Genomic DNA, 22354 nt, shown 5'->3' on the forward strand with positions numbered 1-22354 from the left:
GGCTTGAAGACATGTAGTAGGAGGCCTCCGCCTGTAGCCAGGCCGATTTGGGTACCTGCTGTGGGCGGCAAAGGGCTTGTTTCTGTGCGGACTGACATGGCCCGGGACCGCATCGGCCGCGTCACTGTCGCCATCCACCGTCCGCGGGGCCTGGGGCCTGGGAGCGACACGCGAGGAGACCGGTGAGGACGTGGTGGGGCGCGAGGGCGCGTGGGACCTGGCGGCGAGGGCGTCGTGGCCGTCCTTCCCGCCCCGGGGGAGCGGGGGCCCGGGCTGGGGCTCGGTGGGCAGCAGCCGGGATGCGCCCCCGTGGGGTGCGGCCTCCGAGTGGGGCGCCCTCCGCGCGGGCAGGGCCGGCCTGGCGCCCTGGAGCGCGGGGCCGCGGGGGCGCGCGCTGGAGGCGGGGTGGCGGCCGGGCCCCAGGGCTGGCCGGGCGGGCGCGCTCTCGGGCCGCAGGCGCTCGGAGGAGGCGTCTTTGGGGTCCAGGGAGCCTGTGGCCGGCTCTGCCTCCTCTCCGTCCAGCGAGTCGTTGTCCACAGAGCTGGACGGCAGGTGGGCCGGGCGTCGAGAGCTGCCCGCGGTGGGCGTGTGAGGGACCCACGGGGATGCCCCTCGCGGGTGGGAGGGCGGCGAGGAGCCGGGCTTGTCCACGCCTTCCTGTCGGGGCAGCACTGGCGCTCGGACTCTCCCTGGAGTCCGTCCAGCAAGGCCGGGGTGGACGGGTCTGCCCGGCGGCCTGGGCTGGCGCTGCTGGTCCTGGGTCTCAGAGGGCGAGGTCGGGGGATCCCCTTGGGGGTCCAGTTCCTCCGCGTCCGTGAGCTCTGCCGCCTGGGGTTTCCTGGGCACCCCACCGTTGGCCGGTATTTTGTTCTTCAAGTCAGGAGGGTGCTTGGCATGTCTGCCTTGGGGAGAAACGGGCAGGTGGGCGTGCTTCGAGGGAGCTGCGGCCCTGGGAGGCGAGGCAGGCTGCGCGGTTTCTTGCTTCCAGTTCTCCATCGCGCCTGTTTTCTGCCGGGCATCCGGCTCACTGGTCCTGCCTGGAATAGATGGGAAAGAATTTGCCATCAAAGACGAAATTCAAAAGCTTTGCAATACAAAGTGAGTGTTAAAGGTGGCAGTGGAGGCGTTTCAGAGGAAATTGTAACTGACAAGTTCTCATTCTTAAGACCGTTGGACACTTCTCAATTACAGCCATCGCGTTGAAAGCCCTCTTTTGCTTTAAGCCATAGATACAGCTCTAAACAATGTGTGAGAGAATTTCTATGAATGCAGTTAGGTTAGTCACAGCTTAGTATTTAAAGAATTCTCAAATGAGTACTTTGACGTCATCCATTGGTTTTGCAAAGGCAAGATCTTACATGGGCTTTTGTAATACGGTAAAACGAATTCTCGGTATGTTACAAATGCGCCATAGCCCTTCTTGACAATGTAGGCAAGAAATTTATAGGGACCTGGTATGAAATGTTAAATGACCTCTACACACAAAGGCGTGGGGATGTGTTGCATGCCTGGGAAGTGACGGGCGAGCAACACGTTTGTAATTTTTGAGCATTACAAAGAGTGCCTGTCCCCCCTAACATGTCCTTACTTGCTTTCTCCTTCTCTATTAAAATCTCTTTAGTAATAAATACATTTGTCATTCCAAAATAGAGCCAAAAATAAAGACTCCTGAGGTAGGCAGCACATTAAGTGCGCCCTATGCTTTCCCTTTTCTTGCGAGCAGAACTGAAGGAGGAAAGGGGTGCTGTCAGGGCTGGGAATCTGTATAGCAAAGGGGAATCCAGCCGGGAGCAGACATCTATTTCATTTGCTTCCAAGACAGACTGTGTGACTTTGGGGTGCCCTGGGGATCCTCACAGTACATCATGGAGGAGAGAGCCACCAATATGGTGTGAATGGGGGAGGCAGACAGGAGTCACCATCCAGAACCAGTCCGCTCCATTTCTGGGTTTCATTAACTTGCTTGGTTCTGATCCCGATCAGATAAACAAGGTACTGAAGTTCTTCTGAGTCAAGCTGCACTCCCGAGTAATGCAATGCAAACTACGCATTGCAAATGCTATTTGGAAATTGAAGAGAGCTGACAACTAACAGCGCCACATTACACTTGTAAAAATGCTCTTCCCCTGTCATCATAACCCCCAGTTACAGTGATATAAGATTAATCACAAAACTCATACTTTCATGTTTGTGTAATATCGTAATAGTGATTGATGTTATTAGCAATCAATAACATTTTAGTCTTTGGTATGACTACTTTCTAAAGGGACTATCAAACGTTCTATAAATCACAGTGCAAACTTAGCCTAAAAAAATCATGTAAACCCAAGCAAGAGCCATGATTCATAAGGAATGCAATGCATGAAGGAAAAAGAGGGAAGAGACACACGCAATGCTTACTTGTTGGCATAGCGACGATGAAGGCTTTGGAGTGAGGCCCCGATCCTCTCCTGTTGGCCGCCCGGATTTTGAACAGATAGCGCTCCCCAGGCTGCAGGCCGTCCACGAGGGCAGAGGTGGTCTCTCCGGGGAAGGTGAGGGACTTTGCTCCGAAGGGCTTGAGCGCGGGGGCGTAGGAGAGAATGTACTCTGAAATGATTGGTAGACGGTTGGAAGGAGGACAATGAAAACAGTGCTGTGTCCCGAAGATGGACTGTAGGGGCAGGATGGACTGGAGCGCGCGTCACTAGGTGAATGGACTGTAGGGGCAGGATGGACTGGAGCGCGCGTCACTGGGTGAATGGACTGTAGGGCGGGATGGACTGGAGCGCGCGTCACTGGGTGAATGGACTGTAGGGCGGGATGGACTGGAGCGCGCGTCACTAGGTGAATGGACTGTAGGGCGGGATGGACTGGAGCGCGCGTCACTAGGTGAATGGACTGTAGGGCGGGATGGACTGGAGCGGGCGTCACTAGGTGAATGGACTGTAGGGGCAGGATGGACTGGAGCGCGCGTCACTGGGTGAATGGACTGTAGGGGCAGGATGGACTGGAGCGCGCGTCACTAGGTGAATGGACTGTAGGGCGGGATGGACTGGAGCGCGCGTCACTGGGTGAATGGACCGACAAGCACGCCAGGGCAAGTCGGAGCATAAAGGCACGGGCAAGGGGTACTGTTCGCCCGGCTGCGGGACAGACTACCAATTAATGAGCTGGCGTTGCCCATTCTCAGGACATTCAGTGTAGGGAACCCAAGAGGCCAGTCTTCATACAGTTTACAAAAGACATTTATGCCGTGTTTGGGTTTTCTATCCATCGTAGTTCTATGCTAATTTATTATGACAGAATTATCTCCTGAGTGGAAGAAGCTGTGGGAAAAGAAATGACAGCTTCTAGGAACTGATTCTGAATAGCTGCTGACATCTCCAAGGCTTCCAATGAATTCATCTGGGCAATTCTGGTTTAGTTTAAGCCAGTTAAATTTCATATTTGGAATATAATTTTACCTTTGTATGGATTATAAAAGCTCTGAATATATGCAGATAAGGATAGTTCACAGTATTTAAAACTGTAAGGAAAAGGTGCTAAGTAACAGATTTATGCATTATCTAATGTTTCTATCTTCAATTGGCTACATCTATAAGCATTTAATGCCCTTTATTGGACATCATAGCAAATTCAGTCCAAGGATCTCATATATCTCTATGCTTATATGGAAATACTGTCCCATAAGGAAACCATGTTTTAAAGCACAATTTTCACACTCAACTAAAAACTGCCATGCCTGTTTCCTCCCAGTGAACTCAAGATTCACAAAACTTATCAAATTAATATGACTGGGAGCTAACAAAAAACTGAATTACAGAAAAACCAAGCAATTGTCATACTTCCTATGGAGGCATGTAAGAGCTTTTCTTTTACTGAAGATCTAATCTTTAAAAAGTATTTTTTAAAGCATTTGTAGGACAAAAAGAAGTGTTCTTGTTGAAAATGAATAAACTGGTCATTTGTGGTGGTTAAAAGTCAAAATTAAAAGAATGCCTGTCTATGAAATTTGGTAATTCAGATATTTTTGTTTGTTTGTTTTATTGATTTTATTTATTTTTTTAATTTTGTTTTATTGCTTAAAGTATTACTAAGAGTATTACATATGTCTCCTTTTTAATTCAGATATTTTTATGGATTCACTTCATTTGGAAAAAAGTTAACCATGTCAAATTCTATTGTGTTTTATATTTCTCATACATAAAAAATGTCCTGGTATAATTTTGAATTTTCAATCCCACTACCACACCTTTATGAAGGTCTGTGAGTTCTTTTGGATATAACTCAGCAGCTATTATTATTTCTGGTAATATTGAATTGACTACCAGGGAGCTTCTTTCACCAGAGAGAGAAGTATAAACCAAGACGTGGAAGAGGGAAAGAAAATAAAAGTAGCATGGTAATAATGTCACGAAAGGAGCAATGATTGATGTTTTTATAACTAAAAAGAGTAGTCTGCCAAAAACTGTCCTTATTCACTTCCCAGCATTACAACAATACTTAGTCCAGAAGGAGCCAATGTTCAAACTTTTATAAAAAGAATTATTTAAAAGGGCCAACTAAATATTTCTTCTCTTCATTTGTTTCTAATTTATTCCACTAGAGAAAAAATGAGTAAGAATAGTACAATATTTTCTTCTTAAAAAAACTAGAAAGTGGGAAAGCCTTAAGTTTAGAGAAGACTATCTCATGTCTACCTTCCTTCTATTGTCCCATGACAGATCAACAAAGATAACGTACAGTTGTAAACAAAAGAGAACAAGTTATTTATTTCAGTTAAGAGATTCTCAAGGAAGATTGGTGGTAATTTGCTGGATTTCTTTAAGCTTACACAAACTTTTCATAGTTTCTGGACACGAAGTTTCATAGTTTCTGAAGACTTAAATTTGTCTTCCAAGATTGTGTAACAATAAAAAGTGCCCTTAGGGTACATTTGTATAAGTGATGTCAAGGGAAAAGTTCAGTACACCCCTTCACAATATCTCCTACAGACTTCTGGAAGGTCCTTGGATGTTTTTACATTGAAAAGAAAAGATTTGTGCTTCTATTTAGTATTCTCAACAGACACTTTTGAATTTAACTATTCGTTAATATTTTACCCTATTTTTAAATCTACAGTATTATTTATTATTTTAAGGACATATTTTCCTCAACTCCCCCAAAGTAATTAATTTTAAAAGCTGACAAATAGGGGGCGGGGGGAATTTCCATTTGATTTTCATACTTGAGTTCTCAATCCCATTAAAAAGATTTTTGGTCCCATTCAAGACACTCATGGTCCATGGGGTTCCTGCTCACTCCTACTTTCCGGGATTTTACTGGCACAATGAAAAGACCCAAAACATGAAAAACCAGGGTCATTTGTGAGGGTAAAGGTTAGGATGTCACTCCCATACAATCAAACACAGAAAACCCCCTCCTGATAGCAGGACCCAGACCCTTGCGCATACAGAAGGTGGAAGTCACCTTCGTGACTCCCTGGATCTCACCGACAATGAAAAAGCCCTGAGTGAAATCTCCTCGTCCGTTGGGTTAGCACCGCATAGACGTGTGTTGCTCCCCTATTCCTAGTGCAGCCACCAGGCCTGTGATTAGAACCGGTGCTTCTCAGAGTCAATACCGTGTCTGGGGGATTTCACTCCCACGTGCACCTCGTGCCCTCAGTCGCCAGGTTCCTACCTTTCACTTTGCCCTCAGTCTCAGGCAGCGCGTCCCAAGCTACAGTGACAGCTGTGGTTTTGCCATTGACTGGCCAGACTTTTAAGTTCTCCGGAGCCGTCGTAGGAGCTGCAAAAGGAAGGTCACGGGTCCAAGGTTTGAAAACACACTTGTGCATCTTCTAAAGTAAACGGCACGGGGTCCTCACATGCACAGTTTATTGCAGAGCCATCTGGTAACTTTTATCGTAATGAGAGAAGATTCTACATTCGCTCTCATGTGACAGGGTGATTTCTGTCAGTTCCACCAACCAGAGAGTGAGCTTAGACCAGTGATGGCGAACCTTTTGAGCTCGGCGTGTCAGCATTTTGAAAAACCCTAACTTAACTCTGGTGCTGTGTCACATATAGAAATTTTTTGATATTTGCAACCATAGTAACACAAAGACTTATATTTTTGATATTTATTTTATATATTTAAATGCCATTTAACAAAGAAAAATCAACCAAAAAAATGAGTTCGAGTGTCACCTCTGACACGCATGTTATAGGTTCGCCATCACTGGCTTAGACAGAGCTAGCGAAATGCTTTCCGGAATTTGGAATTTCTCTCATTGCTCAATATTGAAATATTCCAAGAAGATTAAAATCAAGGCTTTTATAACGTAAAGACACAGTTTAAAAAGACATAATTATAACTTTGGATCCAGAACAAAATTCTCCCTAGTTCCTCTGGCCCCAGACTCAAATACAACCTCAGCCTCCAGAAAGTCATCCCCCTACACAGCAAGGCCACGGACGGCTCCCGCGTCCACGCGGACAGCGGTGGGTCAGTGCCCCACACTGGGATGTGAGGTGCTGTGCGTGTCAGGATAACAAGCTCAGCCAGCGGAGGATGGGACATGGACCCCAGGAAATCGTTCCCTAGCTTCTCAGTGTTCAGATGTAGACACACCACCAGGATTTAGGGTTGATTTCGCTTCTTACAATACCCCTGCTGGCTGAAAGCATCTTTGGATCTTACTTTAGGGGAATTCCCAAACTGACCATCCCCAAACCATTGTGATACAGACCGGATTCCGGGGTCCTCTGGAAGACGGAGGTACTCCACTTGCCGTCTCTGTCCCCCTGTGAGATGCGGACTGCGAATTCATACATGGTGTCGGGGAGCAGGCCCTCGATCAGCACGCGCCGGTTGGAGCCCTGCCGGTAATCCCAGCGGGCCAGTTCCCCCTTCTCTCGGTAGCGCACCGTGTACTGCCTGTAAGGAGACACAGGCAGCGTGCACCGGGCCCGTTCTCTGCCGCGGAACACGGACTCCTGATGCTCTTCCTGCCCCGGAAACGATGACTTGGGGAGGGAAACAGGGAAATCAGAGCACAAAGACCTACACTTTGGACTATGTTTGGGGCTCAAACGTGAGAAGGTTCTAAAGCAGACAGGGAAGATGACTCTTCAAGACTGGAAACTCATACTGCTCAAAGCTGAAGCAGAGATTCAGAAGGTGGGGGGGGGGGAGGTGGTGGCTTTGATGAGGCATGTGCCTTATCAGGGGTGTGTGTGCACGTGTGTGTGTGCGTGTTTGTGCACGTGTGCAGTGTGGAGAGGGCTAGGGAATAATCAGTAGCGACATAACTCAGTAGCTATAACTCAGCGACTGGAGACCTGGCCCAAGGTAGCTTGGCTTTCCAGAAAAGAAAGACAAAAAGACTCACTTTATGCCAAATCAGGCATGTTTCCCCGAGGTGAAGGGGGAGGCAGCATGGGGTCTTGAGTAAACTTATTACCATGAGAAGGAACAACAGTGTGTCACAGGCAGAGCAGGATGGAGGAGCTGATGAAAAGACCTCGAGTATGAGCTTGTCATGGACAGAAACACGTGTGAGCGAGCATTCCCCAGCCCCAGAGGGAAGGCACGCCAGCTCGGGGCGCTGCCACGGATCTTTGTGGACGCTGTGCAGTAGGAAGCACTTGGTGCATGAAATGCGCTGTCATTAGGGCAGTTACTGAGGCAGGACAACACTTCCGGTGCAGACAGCACACCAGCGAACACGGAAAACTCAGCCCTCTTTGTTCTCATCATGATGCCGGACATCAGGGCCCCCGGGAGCCAGGAGCTGTTCATGTTGAGGAGGCCAAGGGCAGGGGGAGCGTCACTATGAACCGTGAGAGAGTCCTAGGAGCCTCAGAGGTCTTTCCAGGAAGCAGGTGTCTTATTTCACTAGCAGTCAGAGGCAGAAACCCAGCTAACTCAAATGACAGTGTATATAGTGCATGTATTTCTCAGCATTATGCCTCATTCGTTTTTTAAAGTACATTCACTTTTCCTGGTTGCAGACAGGTTCAAAGATTAATACGTAACGACAAGCCACCAAATCTGTGGCTGTCTCTTCGCTGTATAAACTAGGAAGTCACTTGACACAGCAGCTTTTGGTGACCATGTCAATCTCTCACTAACTGGAACTGGTGTTCCCCAGTGGCCTTTTTAACACAAAAGTTCATTTAACTTTATGGTTGATTTTCTTCTATTGCTATTGCAAACTGATATCAAAATCAGAATAGCACCACGTCGTGGCTTGAGAAAAAATACATTCACCTGCTATGCACAGTGAGCTACACACGAGGCAGGGTGGTGCTTGGAGATGTCTAAAGAGGAACTGCTGGGCGCGAGGGTTAGACCAATGCCCACCACTCTCATGAGAGCCTTCCTGCTGCCACTCTTCACGGGTAACAGAAGGAGGGTCAGGCTCCTCCTCAGATGGGCCCGTAGCTTCTGCACGTGAATAGATCATTAATGCCCGGCCAGTGTGGCTCAGTGGTTGAGCATCGACCTATGAACCAGGTCACGGTTCAATTCCCAGCCAGGGCACATGCCCCGGTTGCAGTCTCAGTCCCCAGTAGGGGGTGTGCAGGAGGCAGCCGATCAATGATTCTCTCTCATCATTGATGTTTGTATCTCTCTCTCCCTCTCCCTTCCTCTCTGAAATCAATAAAAACATACATTTTATAAAACAGAGAATTGGTAAGGCATGGCAAAGCAAATGGGGGCAAAGAGAGAAATAGGATCTAGGACATTTGCAGACACAGGATAAGGCGGAGAAGGTGAGATGTGAGGTCCCGCCCTGTGCATCACACACGAGGTAGCATGTGGCCTGTGGGGAATGTGTGGCCACGCTCAAGATTAGCTGCATGGCCACAGGACAGTCTATTGTCCAGTCACAAAAAACACCAGCATGCCAATATGTCAGAAAATAAAATCCCTCAAGTAAATACATGTCTGTGTGGGGCCACAAAACCCACATCTCTCATGCATAAGAGAAAGACAAAAGTCAGGAAAGTACCTGGACGCAACAACTTTCTTCTGCTTCTCCACGACAGGGTCCACCCAGGCTACAAGCACAGACTGGGATGACATCACCCGGACACTGATGTCCTCAGGGACGTCCAGCTCCTCCTCCTCTGAAATGACAGTGGGCGCGTGGGAAGGCTGTAGGCTCCACCCTGGTTCCTCTAGCCCCCGAGTTTATGTTCACCTGGGGCAGTAAATCGCTTATGCGTGATGTAGATGGAATGAAGTGAATAGGAAGTTAAGCAATGATTTGATTGGTCGCTGCAGAGAAACCTGACTCTCCACTCTTGCCCTTCTCAAGTGCAGTCTAAGATACGGGCCGTTCACTTGCAAACTGCCCAGCCCAATGGACATAAAGCACAAAAGGGAGGCTGTGCCTTGGTCAGAGATACACCCAGTAACTCAGTGTTTCCTCAACATACACTGTAAGTTCCCGGGAAATAATACAGTTCTTACAGGAAGCAAAACTTTAAGGGAAGAAAAGCTCGGGGAAGCATTGCCTCGGCGATTGTGGCGTGAAGCGAAAATCCTGGTGCAAAAAACAGCGTGAATCACACGAGGCTCCGGGTCCTCACATTTCAGAGCATGCGGTGCCAAGGCAAATGAACAGGTAGATTCGGTACAAAAGGGAATTCAGCCTGCGATTTCTGATAGAATACGTCACAGACACAAGGCTCACAGTTCTGTTTAATCACTAACCAACTGAAACTCAAAAGATGTCTTCAGTTTTGCTTTTGAGTCTCTTAGGCGTTTGGGGTGTTTTTTTGTTCTGTTTTTTGTGGCTTTAACTACAAGTAGGAAAAGGTGGAAATATTTAGCCTGTTAGGAAACTGATATAGTGACTTCTTGGAGAGCAGCAACTAATGACTAATAAAGGTGAAACATCCTGTATGTGGGCCTTCTGTATACAATGTAAAAATTATAATATAACATTATGTTATATAATAACATATTGTGTAATATAAAATTATAATTAACAAATAAGTTGCAAGTTCATGAAAATAATTATGCTATAGGTTACCTCTTTAAGTAAGACCCAGGAACCAGAAAAGGTATATGTAATTTGTTAACACGAGTACTATAAAAAAAAATCTGTGGACAAATGTGGAAAAAATATCTTAGATCAGGCTAGCACACTGATGGCGAACCTTGTGAGCTCGGCGTGTCAGCATTTTGAAAAACTCTAACTTAACTCTGGTGCCGAGTCACATATAGAAATTTTTTGATATTTGCAACCATAGTAAAACAAAGACTTATATTTTTGATATTTATTTTATATATTTAAATGCCATTTAACAAAGAAAAATCAACCAAAAAAATGAGTTCGCGTGTCACCTCTGACATGCGTGTCATAGGTTCGCCATCACTGGGCTAGCAGCACACCATCCCTACATCTTTCTCATTGCATTGTTACTCAAGTTTAGTGGAAATAAAGTTTCACTGCATTCTTGCACGCTACCCCGTCCACTCCTCTCTCTCTGTTCACAGTCTATCACCAGGGGATGTTTCCATGTGGATCACACTGTGCCCTTAAATGGAATAAATGTTTGGCTGCTCTTATTATGGCAAACCTAAGGCACAGTAAAGACATTCAGAATATACAGAGAAATATATTTCATCGCAAGAATACCTTACCCTCTGAGTAGAAAAGAAACACACTTGAATCTAAAATGTGGCCAAGCCCGCCCTGCTGTTTCCTTTCCCCTCAAGAAAATCCATGGAATTTGTCGCCCGGCCAGCATCATTTGGAAACAACACTGCATTCACACTGGACCATGGCTGACCGGATGCGTCCTTAGAACCATACCTGAAATCTTCCGTTTCGTTAGGGCGGCCCTGTAGACCGGCTGGCTCTGGCCCCGCGAGTTCAGGGACTGCAGGGAGACCACGTACACCGACTCGGAGGCTGTGGATGAGGCACAGGCAGTGAGGCTCTGCGGCTGGTTTCCCGGACACATCCCTCTGTCCTCGGCCCTCCCCCTCTTCTTCCGGACAACTAAACTCAAGAAGAACACTCTTATGGTAGGATACGTGGAGGTGATTTTCACCTGTAATTCCTGGAAAATGGGTTTCTATCTCATCAGCATCAAAGAAAGATGAATAAGGTTTTAAAAGGGATGGGATTGCTTATATGCCCACTTAAGTCCCCCAATTTCCTTTTATTTCTAAATAGAGAAAGGGTGACTCTGTCTTTAGCTGTCATCAAACAGAAGGGCAGCCACAGTGCCCGGTCAGCGCCTGATGGAGGACTCACTTCAGATCCCTTAATTCCTTGGTGCCACTGACAGTGGAACCCGCCAAGTCATCAAAGGAAGAACGCTGCCATTTATCTCCCGATCCAGGGACGTGCATGAATGGCTAAGCCTGGAGGGCGGTGGCCCAGCATGGACCAAGAACCACCAGAGTCCGGCCAGAGTGGCTCAGTTGGCTGAGTATCGTACTGTGCACCCAGAGGCTGCCGGTTCAGTTCCCGGTCAGCACATGCCTGGGTTGCAGGGACAATCGCCAGTCGGGGCGAGTACAGAAGGCAGTCGATTGACATGTCTCTCACATTGATGTCCAGGCCTGTCAACCACCAAGGCCAGCAAAGGCCAGGCCTTGACCCAGCCTGGAATGATGCACAGAACCTCTCCTGGTTACAGCGACTGTCCCCTCAGCATCCACGGCCAGTGCTTCCTCCCCCTAGTGAGGGTTTGCGAAGAGGGAGGACAGCAGGCCGGTTTGCAGGCTTCATCAGCGGCCCCCACATTTCATCTCACGGGGACCCAAGGTCCAGGGTCCTAGGATCTGAGGCAGAGCTTAAGGAGCAAAACGGTGAAAGCAGAGCCAAGAGGCAGAAAGCATGAGCGCCCATCCCGTGTCCAGGAAAAGGGCCCAACTCCAGGGCTTGTGCTGCAGGGTCAGGAAGCAGCTGCCGGGCGAGCACGCAAAGGCGGCCGTGTCCTGCGCTGACTGCAGGTTAAAGGGATGGAGGCACAGGCGGAGGGCAGGACAGAGAACATGATTCTGAATAACTATAATACCTGGAAAATAAACATTACAACTGAACTAGGACATCGGTCATGAACGAGCTCCTAAGTACGAAACGATGGGAAAGATCATCAAATACTGAGCACCAGTTACCATTCAACTCACCCAGCTTTTTGATCTCATGCGTTCGCTCATCTCGTGTCAGTGGAACGTAATTCATCTTCCGGCCACTTTCCCCGTAGCCCAAAAGGAAACCCCGGGATCTGCGTGGACTCTTGGCTCCAGACAGGCGTGGCGCCTTCCACGCAACGGACAGCCGGTTGTCTGAGGATCGGACTCGGACACGCAAGGGCTTGTTTGGCACTTCCTTTTCTTAAAGAAGACACGACACAGAAACTATTAAACAGTATACCCTCGGAGTCCACCAGCGGGTACGTGAAGTCTGTCTAGAGACTGAGCCACAACAATTAAGCAGCTGGATTTAAAACATCCATTTTGGTAACCAATTCCAGAAAGAACATTGTCCCCCCAAGGGCACCGACCCTGGGTGCACATGTTCCTCCCATATTTCAGGCCGAGAGGCCTGAGGACTTCAAATGAAAACATACCATGCATGAGACTGCCATCCAGAAGTCTTGGGTGTTTTACAAATGCTCTTTTTCATCTACTTCCTTTTGCCCCTTTAAGTCCAAAACTATATATTTCTGGTGAGAGCTAGAGGTCAGCATAACAATACAGCGAGCACACAGTAGGTGCTGCTATAGCTGCCCTACAGGAAGCCTTCTCGTTGTAAAGCTGGGAAGGGCTTTCCTGGCCTTTGCGGTGAATCACTCCGGCCCACATAGTAACTGGCTTCTGGTTTTGATCTTAATTCTTCTGACATGTCTAATCTGTCCTCCAGACAAACCTGGGCCTGCCCCACCATTGCTGCCATCTCAGTCTCCGCTGTTCCTTCTTCTAAATTTTGAGAAATCCTCTTGCTAAAATGATCAAGCTCAAGAAACACTCATTGTTAGCTTTCTCAAAGCAACACACTCTGGGGGCCAGTACTTAGTGTTTAAAGCTTTGCTTTTACATCGATGAAGAACTGATAAGTTTGGGAACAAGGGCCACAGACCACGTGACGACTACATTGTCCAATGCTGACGGTGGACCACCTCCTAGTCATATTTGGGGATCCCATTAGGCCACTGAGAGAATCTCTAGTTATGTAAGCCAGGGACTTCCCTGGCATTCTTCCTCCATTATAAACATTAACCCCACCATCAATGCTGCCTAATTCTATTCGACTGGAAAATTCCCAGGAGGCTACGATGTAAGAACACAACCTGATGCCACGGGTATGAAACCAGTGACGCAATAAGTACATCAGTAGCCATGGGAGATGGCTCTTCTGAAAGCGGTACACCCTGTTCAGTGTTCCGCATCCGCCAAAGGGAATACCCCTTTGGACATTAGCTGGGGTTACCTGGCCAGTCCCTGGGCTTCCCATTCCTGAAGCTCCTCACAGCGTGCCACGGAGTGGTCCCGCAAACATTTCCCCACTCTACCAAGTAGGACTTAGTAAGGTTTTTGGTTTTAAGTCCAATCGTGTAGCCAATGGGCCGCCTGTATACAACTCTCCTCGCACCTGCGAGGGTAGCCACTTTCACTGGGTTCTGTGAACTGATCTCAGTTTTGTGCTCAGGTTCCAAGGTGAGCTCTCACTTCCAAGGTGTGGCTTCTGTAAAAATCAAGGACCTCCAACTGATTCTGGGAATGACAGGTATGCTCATTCACATTGTTCAAGAGAAAAAGTCCCTTCCCCATCCTGGGCTATCCGTACCATCAGACATCTTTCATGGATCTGTTACAGCCATCTGGTAACCCTCTTTCAAGCGGATGTGCACACTAAGAAAAACTATCCTCGTAGAGGCTCCTGAAATTTTCTAATAAATCCCAGTGAGTCTTTTATCTTGAAAACAAAAGTCACAACTGCCGGGAGCAACCCCGTTCTCCCGAGTGGACTGCCGAGTGGACTGTGACGTGACAGGACGCGGGACCTCCACCGCTCTCGCCACGTCACCATGTGGACCTCACTCAGAACCGGTTGATACCACTAATTACAGCCGTCCACTCGGAGGGTCAGCAGAGGAAACAAGGGCCGTCGAGATCAGAGTAGACTTCAGAAAGCCAGACACCCATGTCTCCTAGGTTGTGTTGTCAGCTACACAAACTGGCAAATACTCTTAAACTGTACAGAATCAAAACCTGTTGATTGAAAAAAATCCCAAATTCAACACGATGCTTTGTCCACTTAGGTTTACAATTTGGTGCCCGTTAAACTTGGCAGCTTCTGGTTTGGGCTCCACAGGCTCTCAGGTCGGGTCCCAGTCTGTGGCCCCCTGTCTGCGTGACTGTGGCTCCCGCTGACCCTCATTTCCTCCCTTGGAGAGCGGTGTGTAGCGTATTGTGTTTGTAATATAAGTCACGTAAAGCATATGTGAAGCACACATTCATTGCTAATTGTGGTTGCGATTGTGATAAAAAACAAAACCCCTCATCAGATTCACTGGATGTGTGTGCAGCCCTCCCAGAATGGAACCCAGGGTCCCATTACAGATTCTACCACAATGCCTTGCACACAAGGGACACTAAATACATGTATTTCAAAGAACCAAGCATGAGAGAAAGAGATACTTAGTGTCACAGGTTTTTACAGTAAAACCTCAAATATGAGCTTGTCTGTACCCAGAAAGCTTCTGTGCACCGTACACTGAGAGAGCTGTGTATTGTCTTCATCAACCCAGCAGTTATCGGTCGCTCTAGCGAGTCCCTTCCTACTCTTCGTTGGCGCGAAGATGAGTACTCGGCCATCATCTCCTGGGCCCGGTCTCAGCTGACAGGGCCTTCTCATTCTCCAGCAGAGTGTGAGGTGTCATTCGGTCCACAGCTTTGAAGAATAAGCGGTTTGACCCTCTCACGCCCTTGACACCCCACTGCACTGACCTCCAAGCTGTGCAAAGAGGGCCTGGATCCTCACCTCCTGCAAAGGCAGGCCCACGTGCTCACTGGCCTTCCGCTCGCCCATCCTCAGCCCCAGGCAGCGTCCCCACCATCCTCAACATCAAGGCTCAGGGCCACCAGGGACACTGGCTGTGGGGCAGGGGGCGCCCACCCCCGAGGCTGAGCGGTGGTCCTCACACTGCAGCGTGCGTCACGATCACCTGGGCGGCTTGAAACCACGCCCTGGGCTCCCACCTGTCGGGCCAGGCACCATTCCAGAGCTTAGTGCACTCTGCATGAATCAGCAGAGGAGGAAGAGGGGAGTGGGAGGGAGTATGAGTTGGAGAGGGTGAAGGTGATCGGTCACAGCCAGAACACAGGACATGTGCTTTGCTGTCCCCACTCAGAGTCTGAATTCCCTGCCCCGGACACGAGCCCAGGCCCAGAGCTGACTGACAGCTGCCAAGGTGGGTTAGCAAATGCCTCCCACCTCTGTCGCCAAGGGCTCCTTCCCGGGCGAGTTCTGACACGTGCCCCTTGAGACCTTTGTGACTCTCAAGAAGTCCCTCCCATGCCCAGCACCTGGAACTTGGAAGCCGGACAGGTGGGCCCTCGGCTGGCGTGGAGCTGGGTGTGCAGTCCCCCCGCGCCGCTCCTGTGTGGAGCCCCCGCTGTGCTGTGGCATGGCATGTGCCTGCTCTAGAAGGAGGTACCCGGTGCCTCACGGACGCCTCTGGCAAAGGATCTGGTCTGTGGCACCTGGAGTCACCGTCCAAGACTTCCGTGCCACGGATCCCCACTTACAGGAAACGTCGGCTAAGTTCCCCGGGGCCTGGAGCTCCTCAGGGGAGGTCATCCACATGTCCCCTCAGATCCACCATTGCTCGTCCCCTGACAAGTGGTCATGCTGCAGGGTCCCAAGGCAAGACCATCTGAGGAAGAGCCTGGTCAGCCATGCGATGGCCCGGCTGCCCGACTGTGGGGAGCAAGAGCAGAGCGGACTCACTGGACGCCTTTGACCATCCAGCGTGGGCTCACTGTAGCCATGACAGTTACGTCAAGTGCCGTGTCAAGACTGAGATCATGAGATGGGGCCCTGAGGAAGGGCCCAGAACACCAAACCACGGTCTGGATACTTGGATCAGGACTCCATCTGGACACCAATGTGCGGGAACCCCCACCCCCACTCAGAGCTCAGCCATCCAGCGCTTGAGTGTGGCTGTACCAGGGTCACACTAAAGCCCTGCCGGACTCGCACTGCATGGGCCGGGCCGCCACGGCCACTACACCCACTTCTGCACCCGCGGACACAGCCCGTGGCCAGGACTCCGCGCCGGCAGACCTGACTGTAAACAGGTCATCTTCATAGCCCAGGCAGCCCCGAGGAATTCCAGTCCTCAGCTGCAGTCAGCGCCACTCCTCACCAGCCCCTCCAAGTGACCAGAGGCAAGAATTAGGACCTCATTTGAAGGAGAGCACCGCTCAGTGGCGGACAACCTGGCCTGCCCGGGACCACCCCAGCATCAGCAGCTGGCCGACAGGTGACCCTGACCTCTGACCCGGCCCTGCCTCGCTCAGCACCCGGCTCTGGCCCACACACACTCGCCCCGCGGGGCACACGCGGAGGAAGCAGCCTCCGACGCCTTTCCACCGAACACGTATTGAGCGCGTGCCACGAGCTTGTCCCAGGCCCGGGAGGCGGAGATGAGTGAATCTAAGAGACCGGCCCTTGAGGGGCTCACCATCCAGGCATGGACCGGAAACGGAGTTTTGCTCTGCAAATTGCATACTTAATAAAACTTAAAATTGCACAAGGAAATAATGCCACAGACAGTATTCATTCCCCATTGGCCGAAGGCCTTAATTAAACTCTGTGAAAAGAGGACACCGTCTGATTGGTAACTGGGCACTCAGCGGCCCCATGACCTGGCCCCAGGATTAGCTGAGGATGCCCTGAGGCGGTGGTAGTAAAACTGCATATGGTCCCAATGAGGCTACAGCTTCCCAGGGAAGAGCTGGGCGAAGACAGGCGAACTGGCAGCCCATGGCCTTGCCTGTGGGAAGCAGAGTGGGGCCTTCTGGCCCCGCCCCCCTGCCTGTCTCCGTGCGTAACAGATTAGCTCAGATCCAGGGACAGGAAAAAGCTAACGCAACTTCAGAAGAGAAGCCTGCAGGGAGGTCAATAATGGGATCCAATACGTGACACCTCTTCCCTGGGGACAGAACAAAGGGATGTGGCTGTACATCTCAAAGGGAGCTGTGTGCGTCTGTGCGAATGTTTACCTGTGTGTCTTCAGGGTAGACAACCTCTGAAATAGACTTCCTGGCCCATTTACACACGGCCACGGTGTGCTACCTTCTGACTGTCTCACTACCACTGTCTTCCAAGCTCTGCTCCTCGCCTTCTGCTCATCTCTCCTAACCCTCGCCCCCTCATGTACCATCTCTCCTTCAACTCTCACTCCAGCGTGCCTCCTAAAGCCATGTCTGCCTCTGACTTCTCTCTTCCAACGTTCATTCCCTCCTCTGCAGCTGCTACAGGCATCCCCGGCACAACGCCCCACGCTCACCTTCCGTCCGGCATATTTGAAGAACGTATCACCTCTCCTCCACAGCCCGTTTCCTTTTCTAATGTTTTATTCCGCCCTCCTTTTCCATGTAAAAGGACTGTGAATGCTGCCCACACCCGCCAAATCTTAACTGAGAAGCAGATTAGAGTCATTGGTTTGAATATACTCACCTTCCTCTCAATAGCGTAAGGTTGATGTATTTAAATACATGGTTTATGAAAATAAGACACACTCCTCTCCCTGTGGCCTCAAGACAGTAGCCAATATACTTGAAAATAACTGCATGCATTTTGCATCATTAACTAAATATATTCAAAGAACACACAGAAATGTCAACACTTCTCTCAACAAGTAAAACCACATGATTAGACAACATCAACATCCAAATGATAAAACATACATATACAAATATGGAGCAGAGATGGAAGGCAGGTCATCTAACATGTCACCAACTAGCCCATGGTTTTACGAAAAGAAATACTTGATGCAGCATATTAGCCAATAAAAGCCACTGTTTGGTGGTCCCATCTGCTCATGCCGTCCACAGGTCACAGAGCTGCAAACATCCCCATCAGGCCAGGACTGCCATCTCCGCCACCACATTTGCCTGTTAATAGCACAGGGTACCCCCAGATGTAGACACAGACACCTCCCCACACCAGGACACGAGGGAACAGTGAGAAATGAGCGACACTGGCTGCGGGCTGGTCCATTGGGTGCACGGCAGATCGACCAACACTGTGGCGTGTGCGTTAGTTCAGCGATGGGGACTGGATGAAGGTTTGTGAGCACATGTGTGTGACAGAAGCGCGACCCTCTTGCGAGACGGTGCTTCAGTGAAGACATGAACCGGATGAGCAAATAGTACCTGTGACGGTTTCATTAAATGGTCCTGGACCCTTAATGGGGGAACCATCAATCTGGATCCATTCACCTCCTAAATTAGGAAAATGCAACCTGATAGTTAGAAACGAGAACCAGAGGAGCTTCCACATTTAGAGCATCCCTAACTGTTCAGAGCATCCCTAACATTGCTCTAAATGGCCTTTTCAACAGCTTGAAAGGGATCGCCTCGGGCCATTTTAGTGACTGAGCACCTACGCTCTATGGACAACACATCCTTTTAGTCTTTTGCACATGGCTTATTCTAGTGAGCACTCAAAAGTTTAGGACAAAACGCTAACAACCTATATTAACTGACTATGAAAGGAGGGATAAATCTCTCCTAGTTGTTAGTCTGTCAGCTTTTTCTACAAATCTAAAAATACCGTTGTTCAGGAACTCTTTAATGATTCTAAACTTGTACTGACATGAAGAAGCAGGGAGGGACGTTTCTCCCAATCTTAGTAACAGAAACACAGCCTCCAGTTCTAGGTGAGACTTACCAGGCAGGCTTTCCGCTCTGTACACGGGCCGGCTCACTCCACTGTGGTTTTCTGCAGTAACCAGCACAAAGTACACTACCCCCGGCTCTGAAACACACGGTTCGTATCAAGCCCCGTTTCAAATCTCCAAGAACGACAGTTTGATTCGCTGTCTTCCTTATACCAGTTACAACCAAATATAAATATTTGAATTTAGTGACAAGTCTACCTATAGCTTTCTCTCTTTATTTTTAATCAAAATACTAACATTCCTCCCATGCAACTGAAATACACCTGGCCAGAGAACACAACATTTATTTATTACAAAGTACATGGCATGTGAAATAAACCTGGATTTGTGAGCAGTCAACAAGAAAGCTTTTAAGCCTTTTAATGTGACATCAATGTAGGAAGTAGGAACACACTGTCCACTAAATCCATGTTTCAACCTACCGTGTCCGTAACTACAAACAGTATTTCCTCATGAAAACCCCAAATGGAAAGCTTCAAAAAATAATTAGAAAATGTCAACATAACTCATAAAATTTAGCACCTGGGGAATCTTCACTGCAGTCAAGAAAGCTGCATGAAATATGTTCCTTCTCATAATTAAACAGTCCCCTTGCCCTAGCTCAGTGGTCAGCAAACTGCGGCTTGCGAGCCACATGCGGCTCTTTGGGCCCTTGAGTGTGGCTCTTCCACAAAATACCAACTTCTGTGCATGGGCCACGAAGTTTCAATCGCACTGTACGTGTGCGCCCGCACGTGGTGTTTTGTGGAAGAGCCACACTGAAGGGGCCAAAGAGCCGCAGCTTGCCAACCACTGCCCTAGCTGGTTTGGCTCAGTGGATAGAGCGTTGGCCTGCAGACTGTAGGGTCCCAGGTTCGATTCTGGTCAAGGGCACATGCCTGGGTTGCAGGCTCGATCTCCAGTAGAGGGCGTGCAGGAGGCAGCTGGTCAATGATTCTCTCTCATCACTGATGTTTCTATCTCTCTCTCCCTCTCCCTTCCTCTCTGAAATCAATAAAAATATATTTAAACAGTCCCCTTGCTGTGTCTGCATGTGGTCTTTGACTCTTCCAACAAATACCTAGAAAAATACTTCCTGGAATCTTGGAAATGCTAATCTTGAAATAATTGGGCTTCACTTTCTGACTCGGATCTAGGGGTCAAGGTCACACGGCAGTGGTGTCTTTGGCTGAGCTGCTGGAGTTGTTGGGATGCGGAAGGGAACCCAGACACCAGGTTAGGACATGAGTGCCTTGAACTTGCTGCCTTGAAAGCAAAACTCTAGTGCTGCTGGTTTTCCTCGAGATGAATTATTATCTTAAGGAAGTGGAGGTGCCAGCCCTTGCACAGCTGGAAGCCGGCAGGCATTGGAGGGGATGGACGTTGGAGAGGTTAGAGTTAGTTCCATCAAAGGCCATTGTGGTATGTGCATTCCTCAGAGTGAGGAGCGTTCCCCTAACGGCTTCAGTGCTCCAGCCAGAGGCCCAGGATACAGCCACAAGGCCGTACCATTGGGGACACCTGCTGTCGGGACTGGTATGGCTTCTTTCTGACCGTGGCAGGGGCTGGTGGCATTTCAGGTTTGGCACGACCTGCCGGACTAATTGGGAAATGCTTCAGGTTCGGACTGAATGTAAAATTATGCTCTGCCAGGCACTTTCCTCTCTTCGTCCTGAGCTTATTTTTATTTCAAAGACATTTAATCCACGTCTCTGCTTCCGTTAACTTATCGGAGTTGCTTGGGAGACACTGCCTCTCAGTGAGCCCCAAGTCTCTCCGTTGGCATGTTTTTCTTCTCTGCGGCCACCAGAACAACCCAAGCTCTGAGCAAGCAAATGTGAGCCTGCACTTGCCTTTGGTCCAATAGAACCTCCACTTAACCCACAGTTGGACTCTGTGGGGCCTGGGGGATGTGGGAGAGATTCAGAGAAATGTATGGAACCATGAGGGAGGAATCTGACCCCCTGCCTCCCTTCCATGCACCTTCTGCCCCGATGCCCAGAAAGCCTGATGCTGTAACTCAGAGCGGAGAAGGGACGTGTGGTAGGCTGTGGCCAGGACACTGGGGAGCACTGTTGATTCCGATCCTCTGAAGGAAGGCGGCAAAACGCTCCTGTGGCTCGGGGACACCTGGATGTCACACTGCTGACTTCCTCATGATGCTTCTTAGGGTTGGGCCATGAGATGACTGGAGAGTACATGGAGCTGCAGGCTCCTGGGATCAAAAGGGCAGAAGACAGAGGACCCACAGGAGGCAACCCAAAGCTCACGTTCAAAACCGTCTGCACCTGCACTTGCACAATGTATTTGGGCAAAATTTAAAATACTCCGAACTTCCAGAATGAATTGCATGGGGAGAAATGTAACATCTTTGAACAGATGTGGCTAAGCATACACACCTTTATGGGGACATGTCACCTGAGAAATCCCTAATTATAAAATGGTTCATAACTGAGAAATCTCCAGATTAGTTGTCTAGTAGTCAAGTGTCCATGAGACAAAAAAAGCACATTCAGAAAACTAAAAATTGTTTCCAGCATCAATTGGGAGAGAGGCCCAGGAACACTAGAGTTTAAGTGTAGGGCAGGAAGGCCCATGGCAGGATGAAGGCCTTGGCGCAACAGATTCACGCCCCTGGCTTCCCGTTCCCAAGGAGCCGCGTGAGCCTGGCCACACCCTGGCTCACAGTCACCTTAGAGCGGAACTGGGAGCGAGGTGCACAGTCAGTTCTGATGGGAACAGGAGCGGAGGGTCACTTACCCACATCCTCAATAAGGAAGGACTGCGTCTCCGCGTTCACCTTGATGTACTTAAGGCTTTTCAGTGACTTCCCGTAGGCAATGTTGTAATGCTCCACGGGCCTACTGGTGGCATCTTTGGGTGGGTCCCACGTGACTTTCAGGCCCATCTTAGTGGACAGCAGTTTCACGTGCCTTGGCTTCAGTGGGTGGTCAGCTATGCAGACAGCGCAACTATCAACTGACGGGAATGGCAGGCGGGGAAAAGGCACTTTCCAATGTTCTCTGACATTGTTAGCAAGACAGCGAGTGGCTTTTACTCTGATCCTTTAGACTTTAAGCGCGGGCGTGTTTGGACATCGTTACAGTATGACAGCAACGCAAACATACCAAACCCACAAGCTTTGAAGTGTTTCGGATGACTGTGGGTGGTAAGTTTGAACCAGAGTGAAACAAACCGAAAGAAACCCTGGGCCTCCTCCGCCTGCTGATGTTGCCTCGCTGGTGCTAGAATAATGAATCGGTCATTTGACATCTTCCCCAGAGGCGTTCAGTGACTTCTTATCGTTAATAAGTACGTTGCATGGCGCCGTTACACAGCCTATGCATCGCCTCTGAGGAGAATGACCTGGAACGCTCCTGACCGGGAAGAATGTGCACCGCATCTGAAATGAGGCAGCAGAGGCACTGGCTTCTGCAAATACAACGAGCCAGAGCCGCCACCTG

The 22354-nt window shown here is 49.3% G+C and overlaps 1 protein-coding gene across 1 annotated transcript in view; it reads right to left on the bottom strand.

Moving 5' to 3' along the window:
* FNDC1 (fibronectin type III domain containing 1) overlaps window positions 1-22354 on the bottom strand; it is a 68198-nt gene that overhangs the window by 28426 nt on the left and 17418 nt on the right. Inside the window, exons 2-11 of the mRNA XM_023744985.1 lie at window positions 21651-21845; window positions 18902-18988; window positions 18385-18453; window positions 12127-12333; window positions 10799-10897; window positions 8984-9101; window positions 6716-6903; window positions 5665-5772; window positions 2401-2589; window positions 32-1037 (exon numbers count right to left, since the gene is read on the bottom strand). Of these exons, the coding sequence (XP_023600753.1) occupies window positions 32-1037; window positions 2401-2589; window positions 5665-5772; window positions 6716-6903; window positions 8984-9101; window positions 10799-10897; window positions 12127-12333; window positions 18385-18453; window positions 18902-18988; window positions 21651-21798 (2219 nt within the window). The 5' untranslated portion in view covers window positions 21799-21845. The remainder of the gene's footprint in view (window positions 1-31; window positions 1038-2400; window positions 2590-5664; window positions 5773-6715; window positions 6904-8983; window positions 9102-10798; window positions 10898-12126; window positions 12334-18384; window positions 18454-18901; window positions 18989-21650; window positions 21846-22354) is intronic.

This window comes from Myotis lucifugus, unplaced genomic scaffold (assembly GCF_000147115.1).
Source record: "Myotis lucifugus unplaced genomic scaffold, Myoluc2.0 scaffold_505, whole genome shotgun sequence".
Classification (NCBI taxonomy): domain Eukaryota; kingdom Metazoa; phylum Chordata; class Mammalia; order Chiroptera; family Vespertilionidae; genus Myotis; species Myotis lucifugus.